At 34.8% G+C, this 23,532-nt stretch overlaps 1 protein-coding gene across 1 annotated transcript in view; it reads right to left on the reverse strand.

Moving 5' to 3' along the window:
* Positions 1–4,248: 4,248 nt before the first annotated feature.
* The window catches only part of LOC125656735 (uncharacterized), a 36,153-nt gene continuing 16,869 nt past the window's right edge, over positions 4,249–23,532 (reverse strand). Inside the window, exons 8-21 of the mRNA XM_056142939.1 lie at positions 23,254–23,287; positions 22,914–22,998; positions 20,549–20,628; positions 19,802–19,893; positions 19,421–19,529; positions 16,609–16,679; positions 13,766–13,873; positions 12,786–12,901; positions 11,454–11,587; positions 11,130–11,198; positions 10,629–10,787; positions 9,996–10,082; positions 8,571–8,738; positions 4,249–6,212 (exon numbers count right to left, since the gene is read on the reverse strand). Of these exons, the coding sequence (XP_055998914.1) occupies positions 6,108–6,212; positions 8,571–8,738; positions 9,996–10,082; positions 10,629–10,787; positions 11,130–11,198; positions 11,454–11,587; positions 12,786–12,901; positions 13,766–13,873; positions 16,609–16,679; positions 19,421–19,529; positions 19,802–19,893; positions 20,549–20,628; positions 22,914–22,998; positions 23,254–23,287 (1,417 nt within the window). The 3' untranslated portion in view covers positions 4,249–6,107. The remainder of the gene's footprint in view (positions 6,213–8,570; positions 8,739–9,995; positions 10,083–10,628; positions 10,788–11,129; positions 11,199–11,453; positions 11,588–12,785; positions 12,902–13,765; positions 13,874–16,608; positions 16,680–19,420; positions 19,530–19,801; positions 19,894–20,548; positions 20,629–22,913; positions 22,999–23,253; positions 23,288–23,532) is intronic.

Here is a 23,532-nt window from a genome sequence, read left to right on the forward strand (position 1 = left end):
CGCGGGTTCGAGTCAAGCAGGGGTTTGAATTTTATTTCCTTCAGATTGCTTTCAACTAAAACTGCATGTTTTGACTAAAGAAAGTAAATTTGAAAATTTTGAATTTCAATATATTGCTGTACATATGTATCTTCCACTTTTAATCCATATCAAATTTCTCTGGTGTACAGCATACCTCCGTATAAACCGTATTGACCTTCGTAATTTTCTTATCTGTAGCTTTGGCATTTGTTATTTTCCCATCAATTGCAGACAACTACAAAAATACCCCAGGTTGGGGTAATCCATTAACTTATACGAAAGCTTGATAATTCGCTAAAATTCACAGTAATAACGTCCTATATTAGGTAAGGCAAAGAAGGAAAAGGGCGAATATATTGATAAAAAAACTAGTTTGAATTTAGGTTCATGGTTTCAAAATAGCTTTCATTAAGTTCGAAACTAGTTTGATGGTTTAATGGCTTGGCACTAAATGGAAAGTTTCGGTTTATTAAGGTATTCCATGTATAATGAAAGGATAATGAACAGATTTGAAGGATTTAGATCAACATAAATGTTTATTGTTAAATAATGATGAAAGTGAAGCAGATGAAATTCACATGACTGGTAAATGATTAGAAGCTGACCTTTTTGCACTTAAGACTTTTTGGAAGAGTTGTCTGCCCTTTGTAAAATCAAGAAAAATCTAATTTTCTAAAAATGTGTGTGGTCAATGATTAATTTTATTTCATATTTTCACAAAGAGAAAGTGTTTGTAACTTTCTACCAAGAGATTTGTGTGAAAATATAATTTCTTTCTAAAATATTGTAATAAAACATGATTTTCCCATATACTTCAATGTTAAATCCTAGGTGAAATAAATCAAGCAGTAAACAAAATTTTGAAAATTCCTATGGTGGATTATTTTTATTTGATGAACCCTTCAAAATGATACCATGATTACAAAAATTCCACCATCCATTTATTAGATATGAAATATGGTCATTACACATTGAATACCTTAAAAACAAATATCAAAATTAGCTAACATAGTCAGGGGCGTAGCTAGGACTATTTCAATGTGTAGGCCCGAAAGATGAAGGTGGGGCAAACATGATCAGTTATTAAATGTGTGAACAATAGACATTTTTTACTTGTTTTTGATAACGATCATTCCAATTCTTTTCAAATTTAGTATGAAACATATTTGGAACAAAGGGAATATAAATTGTAAATTTCAGGATTCCTGCACCCCTGGGGCCTTAGGTGCGGGACAAAAACTACCCAAAATTGACACATTTCCAAAGATCTTCTTCTCAGGAACCACACATATGTAATCAAAACTAAATGGATAGTGATGTAGAGCAGGAAAGCCTCTACCAAAATCGTAAATTTCATGATCCCGGGGTAGGGGTTCTGACCCCAGGGCGGGGCCAAACTTGTTATTTAGTGTTTATATGTAAAACACTTCTTCTTTAGTGATATTGATACTAAATTGAAACTAAATGGATAGAGCAGGTAGTCTTTTACCAAAATTGTAAATTCGATGATCCTCAGAGTAAGGGTTCTGACCCCAGGGTGGGACCAAACTTAGTATATAGTGTGTATGTGCAAGTTTGCTGATACTGTATAAAATCTAAATACATACTTAGGAATAGCAGAAAAGGATGTACAAAAAATGGTGAATTTCGATCACAATCCAGGGTTATGACTTTAGGACGAGTCCAAATTAGTCTTTTGATGTTTTTATGTTAATGCACCTATTATTTATAGCCTTTTATCAGTGTATGCACGTTTGTAGGCAGTGAAGTTTAAGAACACATCTTGTTTTATACTGTTGCTGAACATTAGAATTTAGCTTAGGTATTCAGAATTTTTTTTTCTAAATTCCATAGCCCATGGAAGTAGTTTTTCACTAGTATTCAGGCGACCGATAAGGCCGGTGTGCCTCTTGTTAAAATTAAAGATGCCATATTACAGTTCCTGTGTGCGTCCTTACAAATAGTTTAGAAAAGCTAATACTGTTAGAGGTCGTTTTGATGCATTGTGTAATGAAAGGTGAAGATAACGAACAGTGATCAATCTCAGATAACGAACAGTGATCAATCTCAGATAACGAACAGTGATCAATCTCATAACTCCCACAAGCAATACAAAACAAGAGGTACTGTGAGCAATGCTCACTAAGAATACCCCCCGCTTACCCCAATCTCCCAAAGGGTGTTGGTAATAGGTAAAACTTCAGTATTATGATCCAAAAGGTATCTAGGAACACAGCATCTCCATGCGATGAAAAAAGCCATTAAAGAATTTAAATGGAAACCATATTGCTACTTCGATGTCCAGTGCACGTGACCTTTGACCTTTTGACCCCAAAATCGATAGGGAACATCTTCATCCCATGGGTAGTCCATATGTACGATATGTTGACTGTAGGTGGAAAGGATAACGCTTTAGAGCCCGGAAACCATATTGCTACTTCGATGTCCAGTGCGCTTGACCTTTGACCTTTTGACCCCAAAATCGATAGGGAACATCTTCATCCCATGGGTAGTCCATATATATGATATGGTGATGGTAGGTGGAAAGGATAATGCTTTAGAGTCCGGAAACCATTGCGTCTACAGACGGACGGACGGACGGACAGACGGACAACCCGATTCCAGTATACCCCCCCCCCCCCCACAACTTGTTGCGGGGGGTATAATAAAGAGTTGGGCAAACACGGACCCCTGGACACACCAGAGGTGTGATCAGGTGCCTAGGAGGAGTAAGCATCCCCTGTCGACCGGTCATACATGTACCCGCCTTGAGTCCTATATCCTGATCAGGTAAACGGAGTTATCCGTAGTCAAAATCAGTGTGCCAAAAAACGGTCTAACAGTCGGTATGAAACACTTCAGACAGCATTTGACCCAATAATAGGTCGTATTGGCAAACTAGATCGTTGTTACGACCATAGAATTTGCGAAATGTTGATTTTCAACGAGACTGTTGGAACCCCTGCACCATCAACTTGTTTGTCAGTAGACCGGCATACACTCAGTATATTTAGATATTTTATTGATATTAACGGCAAACTAACAACTTAACTTTATGACACACGGGATGATTTCAGCTTCTCCATCGTCAACTTCCCATATTTATGTAGCAATATTCCACTATCACCTGCATACGGTGCTTACATATCTCAACTGATTCGATACACAAGAGCTTGTTCCGCGTATGATCAGTTTTTAAATCGTAGCGTCTGCAGTCATCTTCATGTGAAGATATCTTACAAATCTAATACAAATCGGATCTTTATATCGACTCATACAGCCCACTATGCGCTTCCTGAGTCAAAAGATCTGTGATCCACCACATTTCCCACACGAAATACGGCGGATCACAAATGGTTGGGAAGATGGAGCGGATCTAACACTCTGTACATCATCGATCTCCTCGTTCCATTAGATTAACTCTGGGTTAGCAAATTGTTCAAAAACGCTTTATGTCACCAATAAATTAAGGCCCTGAACACGCGACTGCCACGGTGGGTCTGCCTCAGAATGGTGTTTGATTGAAAGGTCGTATTTCCAATCTCCACACAAAAGTATATGAACTCACGCTGTTCTGTCAAAATCCATTGTGACGACAGGATTTGTTTTTCCAATTATTTCCAGGAAATGCAATTAATTTCCTCATTTCTAGAGCACTTTCTCTTCTACATGTTTAACAACATGACGTCAGGAATTTTTCTTTTGTACTTGTCCCGACAAAGCCTGCTAGAATGATCTCCGATAAAATCCCGAAATGTGAACATCACTAGCAATGACACTTCTCAAAACCACTAGAAAATTGTACCAAACTCACCATCCTACATGTAATTTTCTCATCAGTCATGTTTAAATGAAGATAATGGATTTAGGAGTTCAAGACAAGGATTGTTAGAAAAAAACGTTTTCGTCAAAAGTCGGATATATAGAACTGAGCCCAAAGGACTAAGTTTTCCAGCAAAGTGTCACAAGCAACGATCCATTCTTCAATAACTGTGAATGACCCCTAATTAATATCAATGACGATGATTTTAGTATTAGATGTAGGTACAGCCCTTCCTAATAGTGACGATATTTTCAAGATTTTGCATAAGTAGCCCTCCCCTCTCCGCCTGCAGTGTGCAATAAGCATGGTAGAATGAACTTATTATTGCTTTTGTGAAACGAGTCTCTACAGTGCTGACCAATTGAATGTTTAGGATAAGTCAAAACAACATAAGCAAGATAGCATTTATAGGTATTAGCAATTTTATTTACAAATAAATATAAACATATGTACTACAGCAGAAGATTCTTCTGAACTTTTCAATATCATATAACAAGGCAACCCATTTCTTTCTTGTGTGAAATTAATCATGTCATGTAAAATACACATAGTCCATGTACACATGTTAAATGAGAGAGAGAGAAAAAAACAAGGTACATGTATTATTATATTCCTTAAAGGACAATGCTGTGTTCAGTATAATGTACCTGATATTTATTTTATTTTAAGGACAATGCGGTGTTCTATATAATGTACCTGATAATTATTTTCATACAGTCTCTCAAGACCAGGTCACATTCTATCTTAACTTCCATCAGTTCACACAAAGAATATGTCAACTAATTTGATATGTCAACTAATTTGAATGACATCTAGACAGGCATAAACATATGTCTAAAAACAAAGCAAGGTTAGTCTGTCTCTTTCTTATTCAAGAGAAAACGCAGTATTAAGTCTTCCCCGGAAGACATGTGTCGCCTGCTAGTTCATTCTATATGTAATATATCACGTATAATGTTGAAAAAGTAAATTATTGAAATGGTTTTTGTCACTAAACAGGAAGTTGATAAGCAACAGATTCGAAAATGTCTTACACAATACAGTTGGCCACACTGATGCTCTGTGCCAAATATCAGGGAGTTGCCCCATGTGGTTTTTGAGAAAACTGTGACAGAAATTTTTTTGCTGTAAAAAATTCTAAGTCCTGGCAAACAGGAAACTGATAAGCGACAGATTCGAAAATGTCTTACACAATACAGTTGGCCACACTGATGCTCTGTGCCAAATATCAGGGAGTTGCCCCATGTGGTTTTTGAGAAAACTGTGACAGAAATTTTTTTGCTGTAAAAAATTCTAAGTCCTGGCAAACAGGAAACTGATAAGCGACAGATTCGAAAATGTCTTACACAATACAGTTGGCCACACTGATGCTCTGTGCCAAATATCAGGGAGTTGCCCCATGTGGTTCTTGAGAAAACTGTGACAGAAATTTTTTGTGACGACGCCAGACGACGACGCAGGACGATGGATAGTGATCCCTATATGTCGCCACTGTGTAATGCAGGCGACACAAAAATGTAACAAAAAATAGGCAATGTTATTCCCTTCATAGAATTTGATAGTCACGGAATCATTACGGAGCTATCTATCTGCTATTTTGATAGTAAAAAAGATTTTCCTTTAAATCAATTAAAAATAAGATCTAGAATGGGAATGAACGTGCATATTGTGTATTGTTTCTTTGTGGGGGTTTTTCTTCTTGGATATGGAAAGATTTAATATCAGCATACCATATTGCAAAACTCTGTTACTTGACTGAAATAAAATTCATTACACCAATGGTTTTCTTCTAAAAATGAATATTGAAAACCAAACAAGAGATATCAAACAGAAAGAAATGGCCTTTTCTAGAACTAAACTGTATACAACAGACAGAACATGCATCTTGAAAACAACATACACAAGTAAACAGAAAAATCATATGGACGGATTTCTTCCTAAACTTACTACATCAAATTGCAATTTAAATCAATTATTTCAAAAACATTAAACAGAACAGACCTGCAAAACTTATTGAAAAATCTACAAAAAATATAATCAAATGCCTTTTTTAACTTCGTTCTGAGCCTGGCTCACGACTGCAGGACGCGCGCATCATCGACAGTCACAAGGTGTAAGGGGAGGTAAGTAATGTCACCGAACAGATCTCTGTTGATCTATAAGCCTACTTGGACTGCATTGTTCACTGTCTTTACGAAATACTCCTGTCGGTCGCAGACATTTGAAGACTACATGTAACTCAATATATATGGACTACCACTGATCAGTCTGTTGGGCGAATCTGTAGTGTTAACCTTTGTTGGTTGTCTAAACATTCCCTTAATTTGTTCTCTGTCATTGTTAATCTCTGCTCTAACAATGAAACGGTCTGGAAAAAAGACAACAGAATCAAGCCGTTAGTTGTACATGTGAAAATCATATACAAAAATCATTTTCACAGACTATTGAGAATTGATGATCTAAATATTTTTGATACCCTAGGCAAATGAATTGTTTAATCTTTACTGACATCCATAAATTTATCATTATTCATAACTGATTTAAGGTACATTTTTTTGTAGCTCCACCCTCATGTGACTTAAGAGTTCGAAGTAGAAAAACTGTATTAATTTCCACTTAATATAGTTCAATTTAACGTAGTTCCACACTCCTGTGACGTCATAAGATTTTGCAAAGTCAATGATTTAATGACTGGAACATAAATTTTGTTGGAGTCTTTTTCAATAGTTATTTTTAAAAAAAATTGTCAGCCATAAAATATTTCAAAAGTCTTAGTTATATTTGAATAGTCAATGATATGTTTCAAAATATTGAATCCATGGACAATAACTCCGTTTTCAATAAATTATTTATCAAGTCCATTATGCAATAGATTTCCTTTATTTTTCACAAACATTTTACCATGGTGATAAGGAATCATTATCTGTGTCTTTTCGTGAAATTACATAAAATTTTAATCCATGAGTGATTTTGAATAGCTCAGCTGTATGGTGCCAGACTTTGGTTTTTTATGGGGGTATACATACTCTAGAAGCTATAAATTTGAAATTATTAAGGAAAGGTATGGATTTTTTTTCATAAATAACTATAATAGATGTACATCTACTAATATAAACATAAAAAATTATATGTAAACCATGCTAAAAGAAAATTGTGTCCACATTTATTCGTTTTTTAACATTTTGGAGAATAACGCTAATTCAATAATCCTGCACTTATTATTCTAAAACTTGATGAACATATTGAAAATGACATGTGTTTTAGTTATTGATATGTTTCTTGATAAATAAATGCAATTAAACAATTTTCTTGTTGTTTTCATTTTAAAATAACGACAAATAATGTTTCCAATGAATTTCATAAAAATCTACATAGGGGTACATGACTTCAGTAGCGTCTGTAATGAAAATTAATATGGAAATCCTTAACTAATTTGCATTTTCTCATTACTCTGAATGTTAATTTATTGATTCCAAACAAAAAAATGCTACCTAAACCCCAAAAATCCAGGACTAAGGACCCACCTTAATCAATAACTAAAGAAAATGCATATGTTGCCACCGTTTTAAAGATGTCACACATACATAAGCTGATGTATAGGTCAACATCAGAAAATCGCACATATTCATTAGATAGCATAAGAAAACATAAAACTGGTTAAAAATTTAAAAATGACATATTCTTAATTTCAACAGTTTCAAACAAGAGTACTGCAAATGGTACATCAAACGCCCGTCAAACTGTGATAACAAAATTTCAGTGCAATATCTGTATCCATAATGATAAAAAGTCCATGAAACTATCCGACCTATTTTTAGCCCTAAAGTAGGTCACGGTGTACCAATTAAGCTGAAATGCATACTGAGTCTGTATTTTTCTGAGTGGAAGGTTGTGAATACACTTCAAGGCAATACCTGTATCCATAACAGAAAAAATCTGGAAAACTGTTTGACCTACTTATAGCAATAAAGTAGGTCACGAAGCACCAATCCAGCTGAAGTGCAAAATGAACTTGTATTCCTCCAAGAGGAAACTTGTGACTAAATTTCTGGGCTATATCCGTAATGATCAAAGGCCGGAAAACTGTTAGACATACTTTAAGCCCTAAAATAGGTCACAGTACACAAATTCAGCTGAAATGCAAACTTATTCTTACGGTTATCGAGGGAGAAATTGTGATGAAATTTCAATGCTTTCCATGCATCTGTCACGGAAAACAGTCCGGAAAACATTACCTCGGATGGACAGTGCCATAACATAATACGTCCCGTATGAGGACAGGTGTATAAAATCTGCTTCTTTATGAATATATATATAAATCTAATGTGGATATAAGGAAACACTGTATGATCAATATATAATAGGCAAAATGCCAGCATAGGAGTTACTGCCCTTGACAACATTTTATTGATCATTTATAGAAAATATAAACATTTTCAGCAAAAAATTCGAAATTTTATCTACAAACATTTTGATGACAGAAACATCATCCTCTAAACAGAATTTAAAAAGCCTGACAAAAAAAAAAACAAGATAGGCATTCTATTATATTGCATTTGTCACTGACCATTTACAGAAATATTGTTCAGTCTGAAGATTTTCACCTATGATTTAGAGAGATGATGAAGATTTTCACCTGTTATTTTGAGAGAGAATGACGATTTTCACCTATGATTTAGAGAGATGATGAAGATCTTCACCTGTAATTTAGAGAGAATTCACTTACCTGTGTGAGTACATCCAGCTGTCCAACAATCTGCTCCAGGGTTTTGCCGAGCTGTGGTGGTAAAGTTTGTGGTTCCAGCTGCTGGGTGGTGGCTGGGCGGTCCTTGGTGGTGCGTACGATGGGCTCTTGTTCTGACGTCATGACATCAATGTCAAAACTAACACCATTCTGCAGCAGACATACAAACCATTATAAGTTACACTACAACCAAACATGTACACTAGGCTTGAAATGCACTGTAAATTCACACTTGACAATTTTTGTTGAAGCTGCACCCCTGATATTAATGTTTTTACATTTATTAAATTCATAAATGTTATAGAGATACAGAATATGTTAATGTGTCAAGGTCATTCCTTTAGTTTGTATGTACATGTAGATTTGTGTACATGTAGATGTGTGTACATGTAGATATGTGTACATGTAGATGTATGTACAGTGTCCATGTAGATGTGTACAGTGTACATATAGATGTGTGTACATGTAGATGTGTGTACTGTGTACATGTAGATGTGTACACTAATGCTACAGAAATACAGAATATATTAAGGTGACAAGGTAATTCCTTTAGTTTGATATATAAATACAGTTTACTTCACAAAAATTTTGGTCACTTGTCTTGAAATTAAAATAAAGTTTTGACCATTGGTCATCATGTACAGTACAAACAAGTTCACTGTCCATTATCATAACTGTAACAGTTACGATGAAGTTTAAAGTAGCCATGTTCAGTGTGTGCCTGTGACAGTATGTTAAACAGAGCTTTGTACCCGATTTGTTTTCCAGTAAGCCCTTACACACTAAATGAAATTTTCTGCCTGATTAAACTGTATTACTGAAAGGCACTGATTTTAAAGCTGTATGCATTTAATCATCAGTGAAATATGAATATTAATTATCACACCAATGTAAAAATACAGACTGATATTGCAATAGATTTTGGATTCTTGCAAAGCAGCACATTATAATGTATAAATGAATATGTTTGATATACCATCGTATACTGTGTCCTTAAACAGGTCGACTGATCAAAGTCAGAATGTGAGTAATATAGCAAAGACTTGAAAATGGAGAGTTTAAAAATAACATTTCATGGAAATCATCCTTTTGGTTTCATTTTGTGTGTATGCATGTTATACCTCATACTGTTAAGGGACATATAATGATGGATATTACAGTAATGTCATTTATTTCATTAAAATTGCACAATGGTAAGCAAAAATTTCAATTAGAGTTAGTTGTTGTCAAATTAAATGAAATTGAAACAGGTTTACAGTATTCTAAATGAGATATACAATTCATTCATTACTGAAGTAACAGCTGATCAAGGTAATATGAATTACATGCAACTATTTTAGAACCTAGGAATATCTAAAATAAGATAAGCAATTGTAGATGAGAGTTGTCTACTTCTACTCTGACTACCTGCTCAGGTGCAAACATAGCAGGGCCCACATCTGTTACAGGAACGGATTCATCTTCCATGTTTTTAAGTTCTGTTCTCGCGTCATACTGGAAAAACAACCTTTCTTTGATATTTGCTCTCGCCTATAATGTCTTTAATGAAAAAGGTCCTAGATGATTTTTTAGCCATTTCTTTCCAGACACTTATTGGCTGTTAAATCAGAGTGTAAACTAATGTGATTTGAGTTTGGATAAGTAGCGTATTACATTGTACACTATTTTGTTATTCACAGAATTTATAAAAAGAAGAGAAAAATTTTGTAAGTCAAAGAAACCATCTTCTTTTCTTATATTTTCTCCAATACATCAAACACTTAAAAGTTTTTTTTTTCATGAAAGATAGGAACATCAACAAATCTAAATATAATCTCTACTCACAAAATTGTGTAATTACAGATATCTCAAATTTATGATATAAAATTCAAACTATAATCAGAAGGACATGCACTGAAACTTGAATTACCAATAACAATATAAGAGCAAAGAATCAGAACTATTAACACCCCCCCCCCCCCCCCTCCCCTGAAATAATGTTGACAAAAATTTGCAGAATCTCGATACCAGATATTGTACACGTGAATCTACTGTACCTACCCCTCTAGGAGACTTTGGTTTGGTCGGTTTGCGAGCGACTCGAGGCTGGATATCTAATACGGTGGGTTCTGATGGAGTTGTCTCCTCCTGTTTCTTTTTGTGTGAATGAAGGACTTCTGAAAAATCTAGCTGGTCAAAGTTTGTTTTCCAAACAAGCACCTGCAAAGTGAAACTCAGAAAAATAAAATATTTATCATAGTAAATATGTGTACATCATTATATCTTTTCATTACATAAAAATCCAAGCCATAATTCAAGGTGTTTGACTATGGGCACCAGACAGCAGGACACCACCTGAAGCGGTAATACTAACACCTTCATAAAACATGGACGAGATCATCCTAATTGTTATTTGAATCAGATATCTCTGAGAGGCCCGAATTATGTTTGAAGTACTTTGACATCTCTGACCGAGATGAAGTTTATGTAACCTGTCTCACTATAATTCACATGTAGATTTACGTGCAAAATCTCATTCAATGCACATAAACATACACTTACTTGTTCATCTGACCCTCCAGATGCGAAATATTCACCAGATTTGGAAAAGGTTACTGATGTGCATGGTCCCTAAGAAATAAAATCAAAACAATGCGTATAATAAAACACGATAAAAAAATTCATTCCATCACAAATTTACCCCTAAAACTATAGAAACTACAAATTCTCACTCTAACTGCCGAAAAAATAATCAATGCTGAAAACTAAATCTAGACAGTCCCTACAAAACTAATTGAAAACATTACGAAGCATCTAATATACACATATACATCAGCAGTCTCTCTTACAAGGCTCCGATATAAACATGACCCGAAAGTGCCTCACCTGATGCCCATGTAATGTATAAAACAATCTTCCTTCCAGCAGGTCAAACACCTTCAGTGTGGAATCATCAGACCCGGAAATCAGATAGTTCCCACTTGCGTGGAAGGAGAGGCTATTTACTGCTGCACTGTGAGCTGAAAAACAAATAATCATCACATAACGATGCTCTTCAATTTTTTATTGAGCTGTACATAGGCCACGAATTCAGCTTTTTCCTCATGTGAAAATTTATAAAAATCAACATCAATTTTTAAGGAAAATAGAATGCACATTGCCATCGGAAACAAAAGACCTGAATGTAAATATGATAAACAGAAAAATTAAAATCAATGTCCACAAATTAACAAAGTATTCGGCAGACACAAAAATTTACACTGGGCTGTAACATACATGTACACTACTGGCATAGGAGACAAAATTTCCGGAGAATTATATATTTTCTGATAAAAAATTTTAGGGTCGGAGCAAAAATATAGGGTTGGTCAGGTGACCATAAACAGACATATATTTTTATTGGCCTTATGGGTAAATACCTGTGTAATGTTGTAGAAGTTTGTTCGTCCTAATATCTCACACTTTAACAGTGCTATCTGATTGGTTAATACACTGTACCTGTGTAATGTTGTAGAAGTTCGTTCGTCCTAATATCCCACACTTTAACAGTGCTATCTGATTGGTTAATACCTGTGCAATGTTGTAGAAGTTTATTCATCCTAATATCCCACACTTTAACAGTGCTATCTGATTGGTTAATACCTGTGTAATGTTGTAGAAGTTTGTTCGTCCTAATATCCCACACTTCAACAGTGCTATCTGATTGGTTAATACCTGTGCAATGTTGTAGAAGTTTGTTCGTCCTAATATCCCACACTTTAACAGTGCTATCTGATTGGTTAATACCTGTGCAATGTTGTAGAAGTTTGTTCGTCCTAATATCCCACACTTTAACAGTGCTATCTGATTGGTTAATACCTGTGCAATGTTGTAGAAGTTTGTTCGTCCTAATATCCCACACTTTAACAGTGCTATCTGATTGGTTAATACCTGTGCAATGTTGTAGAAGTTTGTTCATCCTAATATCCCACACTTTAACAGTGCTATCTGATTGGTTAATACCTGTGTAATGTTGTAGAAGTTTGTTCATCCTAATATCCCACACTTTAACAGTGCTGTCTGATTGGTTAATACCTGTGTACTGTTGTAAAAGTTTGTTCGTCCTAATATCCCACATTTTGACAGTACTATCTGATGGGTTAATACCTGTGTAATGTTGTAGAAGTTTGTTCGTCCTAATATCCCACACTTTAACAGTGCTATCTGATTGGTTAATACCTGTGTAATGTTGTAGAAGTTTGTTCGTCCTAATATCCCACACTTTAACAGTGCTATCTGTTCCTGCTGATGCAATACACGTCCCGCTGGGGTGAAATTCTACATGGTTTACAAACCTAAGTGTAAAACACACAAATGAAAGATGATCAGTCTCCTTTCATTTCATAACATCTATTTCACCAGAATGTATACATCTATTGTATTAATATACATTTCAACCCAAAGTGTGAAACAAAATTCATTTTAAAATACTTCAAGTGTGAAATAAAACCCAAGGGAAACTTTCTACATAAATTATGATAAAGCTATATGTAGTTAGAATTAGATTCAATCTTTCATAACCTGTATACATGAAAAACATGTATATTCAGTGTGATTTTTGTTAGTAAAACTATGTTTAAATAGGACAACAACACAATGTATATCACTATGAAGATAAGGGACTCATTCTATATTACTGTTAAAGTGGTTATTTTTTATGCTGGGAGTTAAGTACATGTACACGTTTTTCCACCTCCAACATTACGAGTTGGGGGGGGGGGGGGGGGGGGGGGGATTAGCGGTAACTGAATATAATACTGTATATATATCATATTAAATATCTATAATTATACTCGTGGGGAAAATTTATTACGTGATACGCTTATTACGTGACCGCGTCATTACTGTAAATTTCCCCCATGCATAAATAACCACTTTTACATTACTTTAGGCCCTAGATACATGCAAGTTTCGTATCTATAACATTTACACATATAAATATTGATACATGTAAGTTTCGTATCTATAACATTTACACATATAAATATTGATACATGTAAGTTTCGTATCTATAACATTTACACATATAAATATTGATACATGTAAGTTTCGTATCTATAACATTTACACATATAAATATTGATACATGTAAGTTTCGTATCTATAACATTTACACATATAAATATTGCGTATTGAATCTGTTGAACAATAATTTTTACCCTCCATGTTCATAGAACGTGTGGATGCACTCCTTGCTATTCTTGTCCCATATTTTGACAGTTTTATCATCACTACCAGACACAATCAAACGACCATCAGGAGAGAATCTATAACCAAAAAAATATCTCATGTACAATGAACTCAGGAAAGCAGTTTAAAAAAAAACAAAAAACTTGTATCATACCTTTTTTGTCAAAAAAATGTTACCAAAAAGAGAAGTTTTTTAATACCTGTGTTATTTTAGCCAATTCAATTGCATACCTTTTTACATCATTAATGGCACTTAAAGAGTTGAAGAATTTTAAACATGTAAAATTTTAAGATAACGATGAAATGAGCAAAAATGAAATTGGCGCTAAAATTTCACTGTACATACAGTAAGAATATAAACAAATTATAAACAATTCAATACAATTATATATACAATCTAATCAAAATAAGATCCTATGATCCGCTCATCTACTATCACTACACCTAGTGTAATTTTAATTAGATTGATTATATATATTGCATCTACCAAAACATCTCCTGGATGTGAGCTCACTTTTCTTTAATATACAGTCCCTGAAACGTTCTTCTTTCCCACTTGAACGGTGAGCGAACGGTGAACGCACGGTGAGCGAACGATGAACGAACGCAGAGCGAACGGTGAACGCAATTTGGTGAACGGTGAGCGAACGCAGAGTGAACGGTGAACGAACGCTGAGTGCACGATGAACGCAAAATTATCTATTTACTCGGAATGTTTCAGATTTTCCCCTGGGATTTTACTTATTTCATAATCAAGTAATAAAATACATGTACATTTCATCAATTAATAAAAAATTAAATAAACCGGAATCGTGATACAGCATATTTTACAGTTCTGGATATATTCAATGTAATATATTTTTGTACAAGTACAGAGTATACATGTATATATTTCATGAAATTATCACAAATTGTACATTAATACACGCAACAGTCATACACAAACAAAAGCAAATTTCGTATGTACATTGTGTATACCATTACATGTTCAGATACATTTAATGCATGGGTATACTATAATTATATATATACACAATGCATGTGAAAAGGAAAACACTATAGTCTACATGTGTAGTGACATCCAGAATTAACAGGTGTTCATGTATGGCTTCAAACTTTACGAGCTCGATCGTTTGGGATACCTGTAATTAACAAACACCCCCGAAAGGAGTAAGATAGATGCAGTAAACAAACAATACAGATGGTATACCCTGTGTCAACACCTCAACACTCCTAACAGTATTAAAGGGATTGGTTCACGATTTTTGATAAAAATATTTTTCATTTTTGATTTTAAACATTTAAAATATAACTCATTTATTGTTGACAGCCAAAATTTTGACCTTCTGAATGCAACAATAAAAGCGATATTTTAGCCTTAAATCTGTGTTATGTAAACAAAGACTCGAGTCATTTTATGTATACAAACAAACAAGTGAAATATTGATTTTGTAATATAAAGCATCTTAATTTTGCAGTCAAAAACTTTTACTATTAGATAACACGTTTTCCCAAAATTGCTTGAAATGTGAAAGATATAATAAATTCAGATCGATATCCATTTCTTTTGAAAATTTCAGAAACAATAACATACCACAATCTCTGTTTACAAAACAAATAATAAACTCTCCAAAATGAGCTTCTGTGATAATGTATAACCTTAATTTTTATGTGAAATCTTTTAAATACATTAGACAGTAGATTTTAATCATCAAAAGTGAAAAAGAAAATTTTGAGGAAAATCGTGAATCAGTCCCTTTAAGTATTCCTACTTACATTTTGTGTCATTCATTTGTCGCAGCTACATCGACCCGTGGAAATAATCAGTACAAAACTTTTTTTTATTATTGATGTGACCATAGATTGCAGTTAGATCGTGCAATATTTGTACATATTTGATGTAGATAAAACTGTTTATTATACTGAACTACCCGTAGAATGTTTAAAGGCTAATGCAGAAATGTACCAGATAAACAATTACATCTTTGCATTAAGGACAAATGTTACAAAAGTTTCAAATTTGGCAAGAGTAGTAAATATCAGTATATTGACAATGTCTTTCTTTAATATAGGCGTAAAAATAGCTATATCAGTTTGACATTCTGACACGTACATTGCACATACGGTACAATGTACATTATGTAGCATCATTTGTTTGTTTTTATTTTGCAAAGTATGGGGGTGACTTGTTTAAAACTTTTGTCAAGCAATGCAAAATAATTATAATAATTTGTGCCCGAACTTGTAAATGCTATATTGTAAATCGTGAACACGGGAAGAGGTTTTCATTACCTGAAACTGCCTTATTTTTTGTACTTGGGTTAAATTCATAACGACAAGCTCTTACATGTATATTCGTCTCTCATTTAGAATTGTTTTTAACAAAACCTCAAATGAACCTTTCAGCATTCACAGTGGATAATCCTGATATTTTGTAATCAAATTTCTGATATAGTAAGAAAGTATCCTTCCACTCTTACGCACACATTAAATTTTCATTTTCGCCTTGCTATCAAGATTGGTCCTTTCACTTTGGTGTTCCGAATGACAATGAAAAGACTGAACGATGAAAGAACGGTGAGCGCACGCTGAACGCTTTGTGAACGGTGAACGAACGGTGAGTGCACGCTGAACGCAAAACTGTGAACAGAGAGCGCACGGTGAACACACGCTGAACGAACGGTGAACGAATAGTGAGCGAACGGTGAGCGAATAGTGAGCGAACAGAAAAATGGTAAAGTAGAACGTTTCAATGACTGTAAATACACCTGAAATGTTCGTTGCATTACTAGTACATTGTAACGGTCCTTACTTGGCACTTCTGACCCAGTTACTGTGTTGGTTTAAGGAGTACAGGAATTTCTGTCTGTGACATGTCCATAACTGAAAATTAAGAACAAGATGCCATTGTTTATATTACATTGTGTAGACCATGTGTAAATCATTGTTTATCAAAACCCCATGTTGTAACCACCATAATGCCTCTGCCATTATTCAATACAATCTACATTTTTTTTATGTTCGCATGTTATTTCATGACCCAGATCTGCGAAATGTTCACTCATATAAAAACATCACCGTCTGTACAAGAAGTGCCACAAATTCTGACCTATGCATGAAGTGATTTTTTAAATTTTCCCTTAATATTTGCTTGTCCAAGGACAACTAAGCTTGCGAAATTTACTCGCCCATAACATTAAATCACTAGTCCAATTAAACAAGAGGCCCAAAGGCCTTATCAATCGCCTGAATACTAGTGAAAAAGTATCACTACTTCCATGGGCTATAAAATCTAGAAAAAAATTTCATGTTCTGAATATCTAAGCTAAATTCTAATGTTCAGCAACAGTATAAAACAAGATGTGTTCTTAAAACTTCACTGCCCTCAAAAGTGTATACACTGATGAAAGGCTTTAAAGAATAGGTGTATTAACATTAAAACATCTGCAAGTATGCATTCAGATTTTATACAGTATCAGCAAACTTACACATAAATACTATACACTAAGTTTGGCCCTACCCTGGAGTCAGAACCCTTACTCTGCATGGGGATCATCAAATTTACAATTTTGGTAAAATTTAGTTTATCCATTTAGTTTCAGTTTAGTATAAATAGCACTAAAGATGTTATTCGAGTGTTTTACACATAAACACTATATAACAAGTTTGGTTCCGCCCTGGGGTCAGAACCCCTACCCCGGGGATCATGAAATTTACAATTTTGGTAGAGGCCTTCCTGCTCTACATCACTATGCATTTAGTTTTTCTTACACATGTGCAGTTCTAGAGAAGAAGATTTTGAAAATTTGTCAATTTTGGGCAGTTTTTACCCCACCCCTAAGGCCCCAGGGGTGCAGGAGTCCTGAAATTTACAATTTATGTTCACCTTGATCCAAATATGTTTCATACCAGATATGAAAAGAATTGGAATGATAGTTATCAAGAAGAAGTTAAAAATGTCTATTGTTTACACATTTGATAACTGACCATTATGGCCCCACCCCGATACCAAAACGCCTACCCCTGGACCATCAAATTTACAATTTTGGTAAAGGACTACCTGCTCTTTCTATATATCTATTTACTTTCAATTTAGTATCAATAGCACAAAAGATGTTATTTAAGTGTTTTACACATAACCACTATATAACAAGTTTGGCTCCGCCCTGGGGTCAGAACCCCTACCCCTGGCATCATGAAATTTACAATTTTGGTAGAGGCCTTCCTGCTCTACATCACTATGCATTTAGTTTTTCTTAAACGTGTGCAGTTCTAGAGAAGAAGATTTTTGAAAATTTGTCAATTTTGGGCAATTTTTGCCCCACCCCTAATGCCCCAGGGGTGCAGGAATCCTGAAATTTACAATTTATATCCCCCTTGTCCCAATGATGCTTCATACCAAATTTGAAAAGAATTGGACTGGTACTTATCAAGAAGAAGTTAAAAATGTTCAATTGTTAACACACGACGGAAGAAAACCAGTTTGCTAAAAACAAAACTAAGGCTCAGTTTTGCTTCATTAAATTTTGAAACATCTATGTCAGATTGACATAATTCTAAATTTTGCACAGTTTGTGAACATGTATATGTCTGCCTTATATTTCTCTGACCCTCACTACCTCCCCCCTTCCCCACTCCCGCTTTGATTTTGTGATTCTCTGCATATGTCACAATACAAAAGCAGGGGGATAAGAGTCAGAGGAATTTCGGATTAGTAACCAATGTGCTATGCTTTTATCTGCCTTAAAATCTTTCCAATTTTCTTTCTTTTTGTTGTACTTCTGATCTTTGTTTTTAACCTCTGCTTTCTCTTCACATTCTCAGTACCAGAATCACATCACCAGAGTGGTTTTTTGACCGTGTTTTCTTATGATTTTACTGCACCATGCTGTCAAACTGACACTATAACATCAAAACTGTAATTGGAATCTATCATTTTAAAATGGAACAAATACATCATAGTGATGTGGATTTACTCTGTGGTAAACTAGTCCCCAACCACTTTGTAAACCAGTTCACACTTCCAAAATGTTTTTCAATTAACTGTAAACTTTTGAATCATTTTTTTTCTCACTGGTCTGATGGACTATTTGTGGATGAGAATTAGCAAATATAGGTCCCAGACCTCGGACCAACGCACTTCTAAACCCCTGGCATTGCGCTCTAGGCCATAGTGACTTGGGTACTTTGCTGTGCCAATGCCTACCGTGACACAGGACCTCCACTTTTATAGTGATATCCTCAAGACCTGTGCCTTTCACTTCTGACACTGGATGCCTGTCAAAGGAACACCCACTGCCTGTTTTACATTGGTCTTTTGGTTTGACGTGTCCGTTCGGGACTTCAAATCAAACGTAGGACCTCTCAGCTGTGCAGGAAGTGGCTAATCTCACTGCTGTCAGAATTTTCTAAATCAACAATTAACAAGTTTGTTGCACTGTCACTCAGAATTTCATATTCCAGTCACTGATACACAAAATCTTCTCAATACTATTTCATACACATAGCAAATACCAACACAGAAACGATGGAATAATAACTTGTTTGCATCAAGGAATTACAAGGCTAAATAATGATCATGTTTGATTTGTTGGGTTGTAGCATTTTGTTGTAAATAGGTTTACCTTGATAGTTTTATCATCTGAGGCTGTAAGTAATGTCTGTCCATCATATGTGAAATCCACACTTCTGACAGTCGCAGTGTGTGCCTTAAACACAGTAGACTCGCCTTTCCTACATTAACAAAAAGAGCAATAGAGTATTCACTTTAAGAACTATTTCATGCCAAGAATTCTTTACATTTTATGGAAATATCAGATATCTTCATCTCACAGTGTAATTCCTACACATGAAACACAATTCATTGAGAAACTCTCGCACACTTCACAAGGTTACATTTCCGTGCACGTATCATATATCTACTGTCACTATACAAAACAATTTCCATCAGACAGGTATAGTCTTTTGTGTTGTGGTTTGTTTGACTTTTGGAAACAATACTTTACACAGTTGGGATCCACAAGCGAACTGTTTTATCCCTGGAAGCTGATGCCACTAAATGTCCCGAGGGCGAAAACTTGACGTCCATAACAGCATCCTAAAAACAAGTAGAACATGTGTCATTAAAGAACTATATACTGTTAAATACTGTACATACATGTAGTACAAAGTAGGCTGGCTGCAATAATTTTTCTGAAAGATTGTATGTATACTCACTTGATTCAAAGACTAAACCATTCAATAGTAATTGACAAAACAATTTCACCAAATACAAATACGACATCAGAATTTTACATTAGTGATGAATCGATTACAAATTGACAATCAGAATTTGTCAAATTAATATGTTGTACTACCAATATCGATGATCGATAACAAATTTGGGGGTTTTTTTGACAATCGGTTAGAATCAGGAAACACTTGAATCGTTTACACATATAAAAACTTTCAATTACTCCCTTACAATACAGGTTATTGATGGGGTAATTGAATAGTCAGTAAATATACCTCCGAATTTGTACTAAATACATAGAAAATATCTCCGCGTTATAATTCTTTGTTCTGGACAGAAGTGGTAACTCCATCAACTACATGTATATACTGCAAAATCCAAATAACAGCGAACCAATCATTTCAACAGATCAGTTAACAGTTCTCTGTATTCGATTAAACCTAACGATAGGTTATGAACTTTTATCCACGGCTCATCAATCATCGCTAGATGTAATTAATTAATCAGCATGAATTCCTACCTTGTGTCCCACAAATCTGTATGCTCTCATCTGAGGTTTGAAGTTCCATACCATCAGGCAGGAGTCCATAGATACAGACGCTGGGGAGAAAATGGAATATTAAAAGTGTGCACATAAATGAATATATATTTATATTTTAACCTACAGACGTAATATCTATGTATACATCCAATTTTTCAAAACAATGAAATAACTGGTTGAACAAGTTGCAGTGGGTCTAACAGTTGTACTAATGTTCTATATATTTGGTACCTGGGTTAGTGAGTCAATGACTCTTCGTCAAAGTTTGGCTTAAATAATACACTAAGTGTGCAGCATAAAATGTGCAAACATACATTTTTTGGTAACAAATAGAAATGTGGGTATGTGGGTACAAGTTCTCCTGCAGAAAAACTGTCATTTTAACAAATAGAAATGTGGGTATGAGTTCTCCTAAAGAAAAACTTGTCAATTGTATTATAAAAATCTGGGTAAGAGTTATCCCGGAGAAAAAACTTTGCCATTTTATATGATAAATCTGGGTACGAGTTCTCCTGGAGAAAAAAAATGTTATGAAAATCTAGGTACGGGTTCTCCCGGAGAGAAAAAAAAACTTAATCATTTTATTAAATGGATTCTCCTGGAGAAAAACTATGTCTATTTTGTCATATAAATTCTGGTAAGAGTTCTCCTGGAGAAAAAGTTTGTCATTATATAGTAATCAAAATTTTGATACGAGTTTATCTCATCAAGAATTGTGACATTTTAGGTATTGGAATCTGGGTACAATTTCTCCTTGAAAAAACCTAGGACTTCATACATTATACATAATTTACTATCAACCTGTCTTTCAATGGAATTAAAAAAAGTAAATTATACAATTATCATACTCTGTTGATTTGTTTTGTTTTTTCATTTGAATTGCTGTTTGGCTTGAAACGATAATTAGTATAATTATTGCAATTAAACACCAATTTTAAACCTGTGACATTGTATTTTTATGACGTACCTCTATTCTCCGGCACATGGAGGAGAACTCATACCCAGATTTATATGACAAAAGATGAAGTTTTTCACCAGGAGAACTTGTAAAGAGATTTTTGACAGGAATGACAAAGTTTTTTCTGCAGGAGAACTCGTACCCAGATTTCTATTTCATAAAATGACAATTTAAGTTTTTCTGCAGGAGAACTCGTACCCATGGTAGTCGGACGTTTCGGCCCAAAGACACTTCGGCCCAAAAGTTGGACACTTTAGCCCAGACATTTCGGCCCAAAAAATTGGACACTTCGGCCCAAATTTTTGAGACACTTCGGCCCAAAGACATTTCGGCCCTATTTTTTTTTTCTATGAGACACTTCGGCCCATATTTTTCATTTTGCTAACATCACCCATATTATTGCGTTTCCACAACATTATAGTAAATTGACACTTCGGTCTGTGGCAATAAGATACACTATGGTGGAGGGAGCCACAACATGTTTGCGGCCTAAGCTGGTGGACAACCATGGATTTTCTTACACGATGAAGAGAAAAAAACGATGATAAAACATCTTGGCAACGTTCCATGCGATCTAAGGTATTTATATATCATATATCAAATCCATCTGTCTATAACAAAACAAATACAGTTAAATGTAAACTTTCGAGTACTTGGAAACTAGTTATAATTCACAAACACAATTTGATATATTTCTTTTTTTCTGTAGACCATCCAGTGTTCTGCAACGGTTACGCAGGTTGGGAACAACTTTTTTTAGGGTCAGTCTTCACACATCCATGGTCCAGCAGTAGGAACCGATGCAATAGCTACGGTGATATCACAAATAAAGCAGACTGCCCTGGACCTAAGTGACGAAATATAAAAACCAAAGGAATTGACCCATGAATGTCATTATTAAACATTTGGGCCGAAATGTCATTGGGCCGAAGTGTCAATTTACTATAATGTTGTGGAAACGCAATATAATGGGTGATGTTAGCAAAATGAAAAATATGGACCGAAGTGTCTCACACAAAAAAAAATTAGGGCCGAAATGTGTTTGGGCTGAAGTGCCCAATTTTTTGGGCCGAAATGTCTGGGCCGAAATGTCATTGGGCCTGGCAAAGTGTCAATGGGCCGAAATGTCTGACATTCGTACCCATATATTGATGGGTACGACCTCTCTTGGAGAAGTCGTACCCGGGTACGAGTTCTCCTGGATAAGTCGTACCAGGAGAAGTCATGCCCAAATTTTGGGGTACGAGTTCTCCTCAAGTCCATTTCTTTAACCCCATAATTAAATAATGAAGTTATTTTTTAAACCTGGACACTCTCTGGGAAACATCAAACACATCTAATAAACACTGAACTATTAATACTACAAGCATAAGATATATTTTTTACCGAGTTGTTTCATGTTTGGGTTGAAATCCAGACTGCATACTGTATCTCTGTGGCCTTTAAAATGTCGCTCCAAAGACGGGTCCTCCTGAGAGGGAAAGAACGAGAAAGAAAAGGACACAATTTTCAGATTAACTGGGATATTTCTGCAAATTATTTCATTTGTGTTTGATTTCAAAAGTACAGTACAGTGATTGTGCACATAGAGTATCGTAGATCTGTTGAAAACGATAAAATTGGCAGTTGCATTTTCATTTGGTAGTAGTTTTCATCAAAAAAGAACTTGGTAAGTTGTGAAATAGTGATATATTACATATTATTACTGCATAACCATTCTACCTACCAAAACAGTGGCCATTTTAATCCTCACTCTAGGCCTATCGATTCAGGTCCAGTCATGCACAGTTACATTCGAAATATGGCGGGTATGTTTACCAAAGGGAATTAACTGCGTAAACGCTCGAAGCAAAACGTCTTCTGTTTCGCGTTATGAAAAATCAATATTTAATATAGTTTGTTTTCTCGCACTTAATTAAAATTCATAGGTCATTCCATTATTCGTGCATGTCATAGGCCTAATTATGAAAATATGCTTTTAGGAGAATGTTTTGTTAACCACTTC

The sequence above is a fragment of the Ostrea edulis genome, chromosome 7 (genome assembly GCF_947568905.1).
Source record: "Ostrea edulis chromosome 7, xbOstEdul1.1, whole genome shotgun sequence".
Classification (NCBI taxonomy): Eukaryota; Metazoa; Mollusca; class Bivalvia; order Ostreida; family Ostreidae; genus Ostrea; species Ostrea edulis.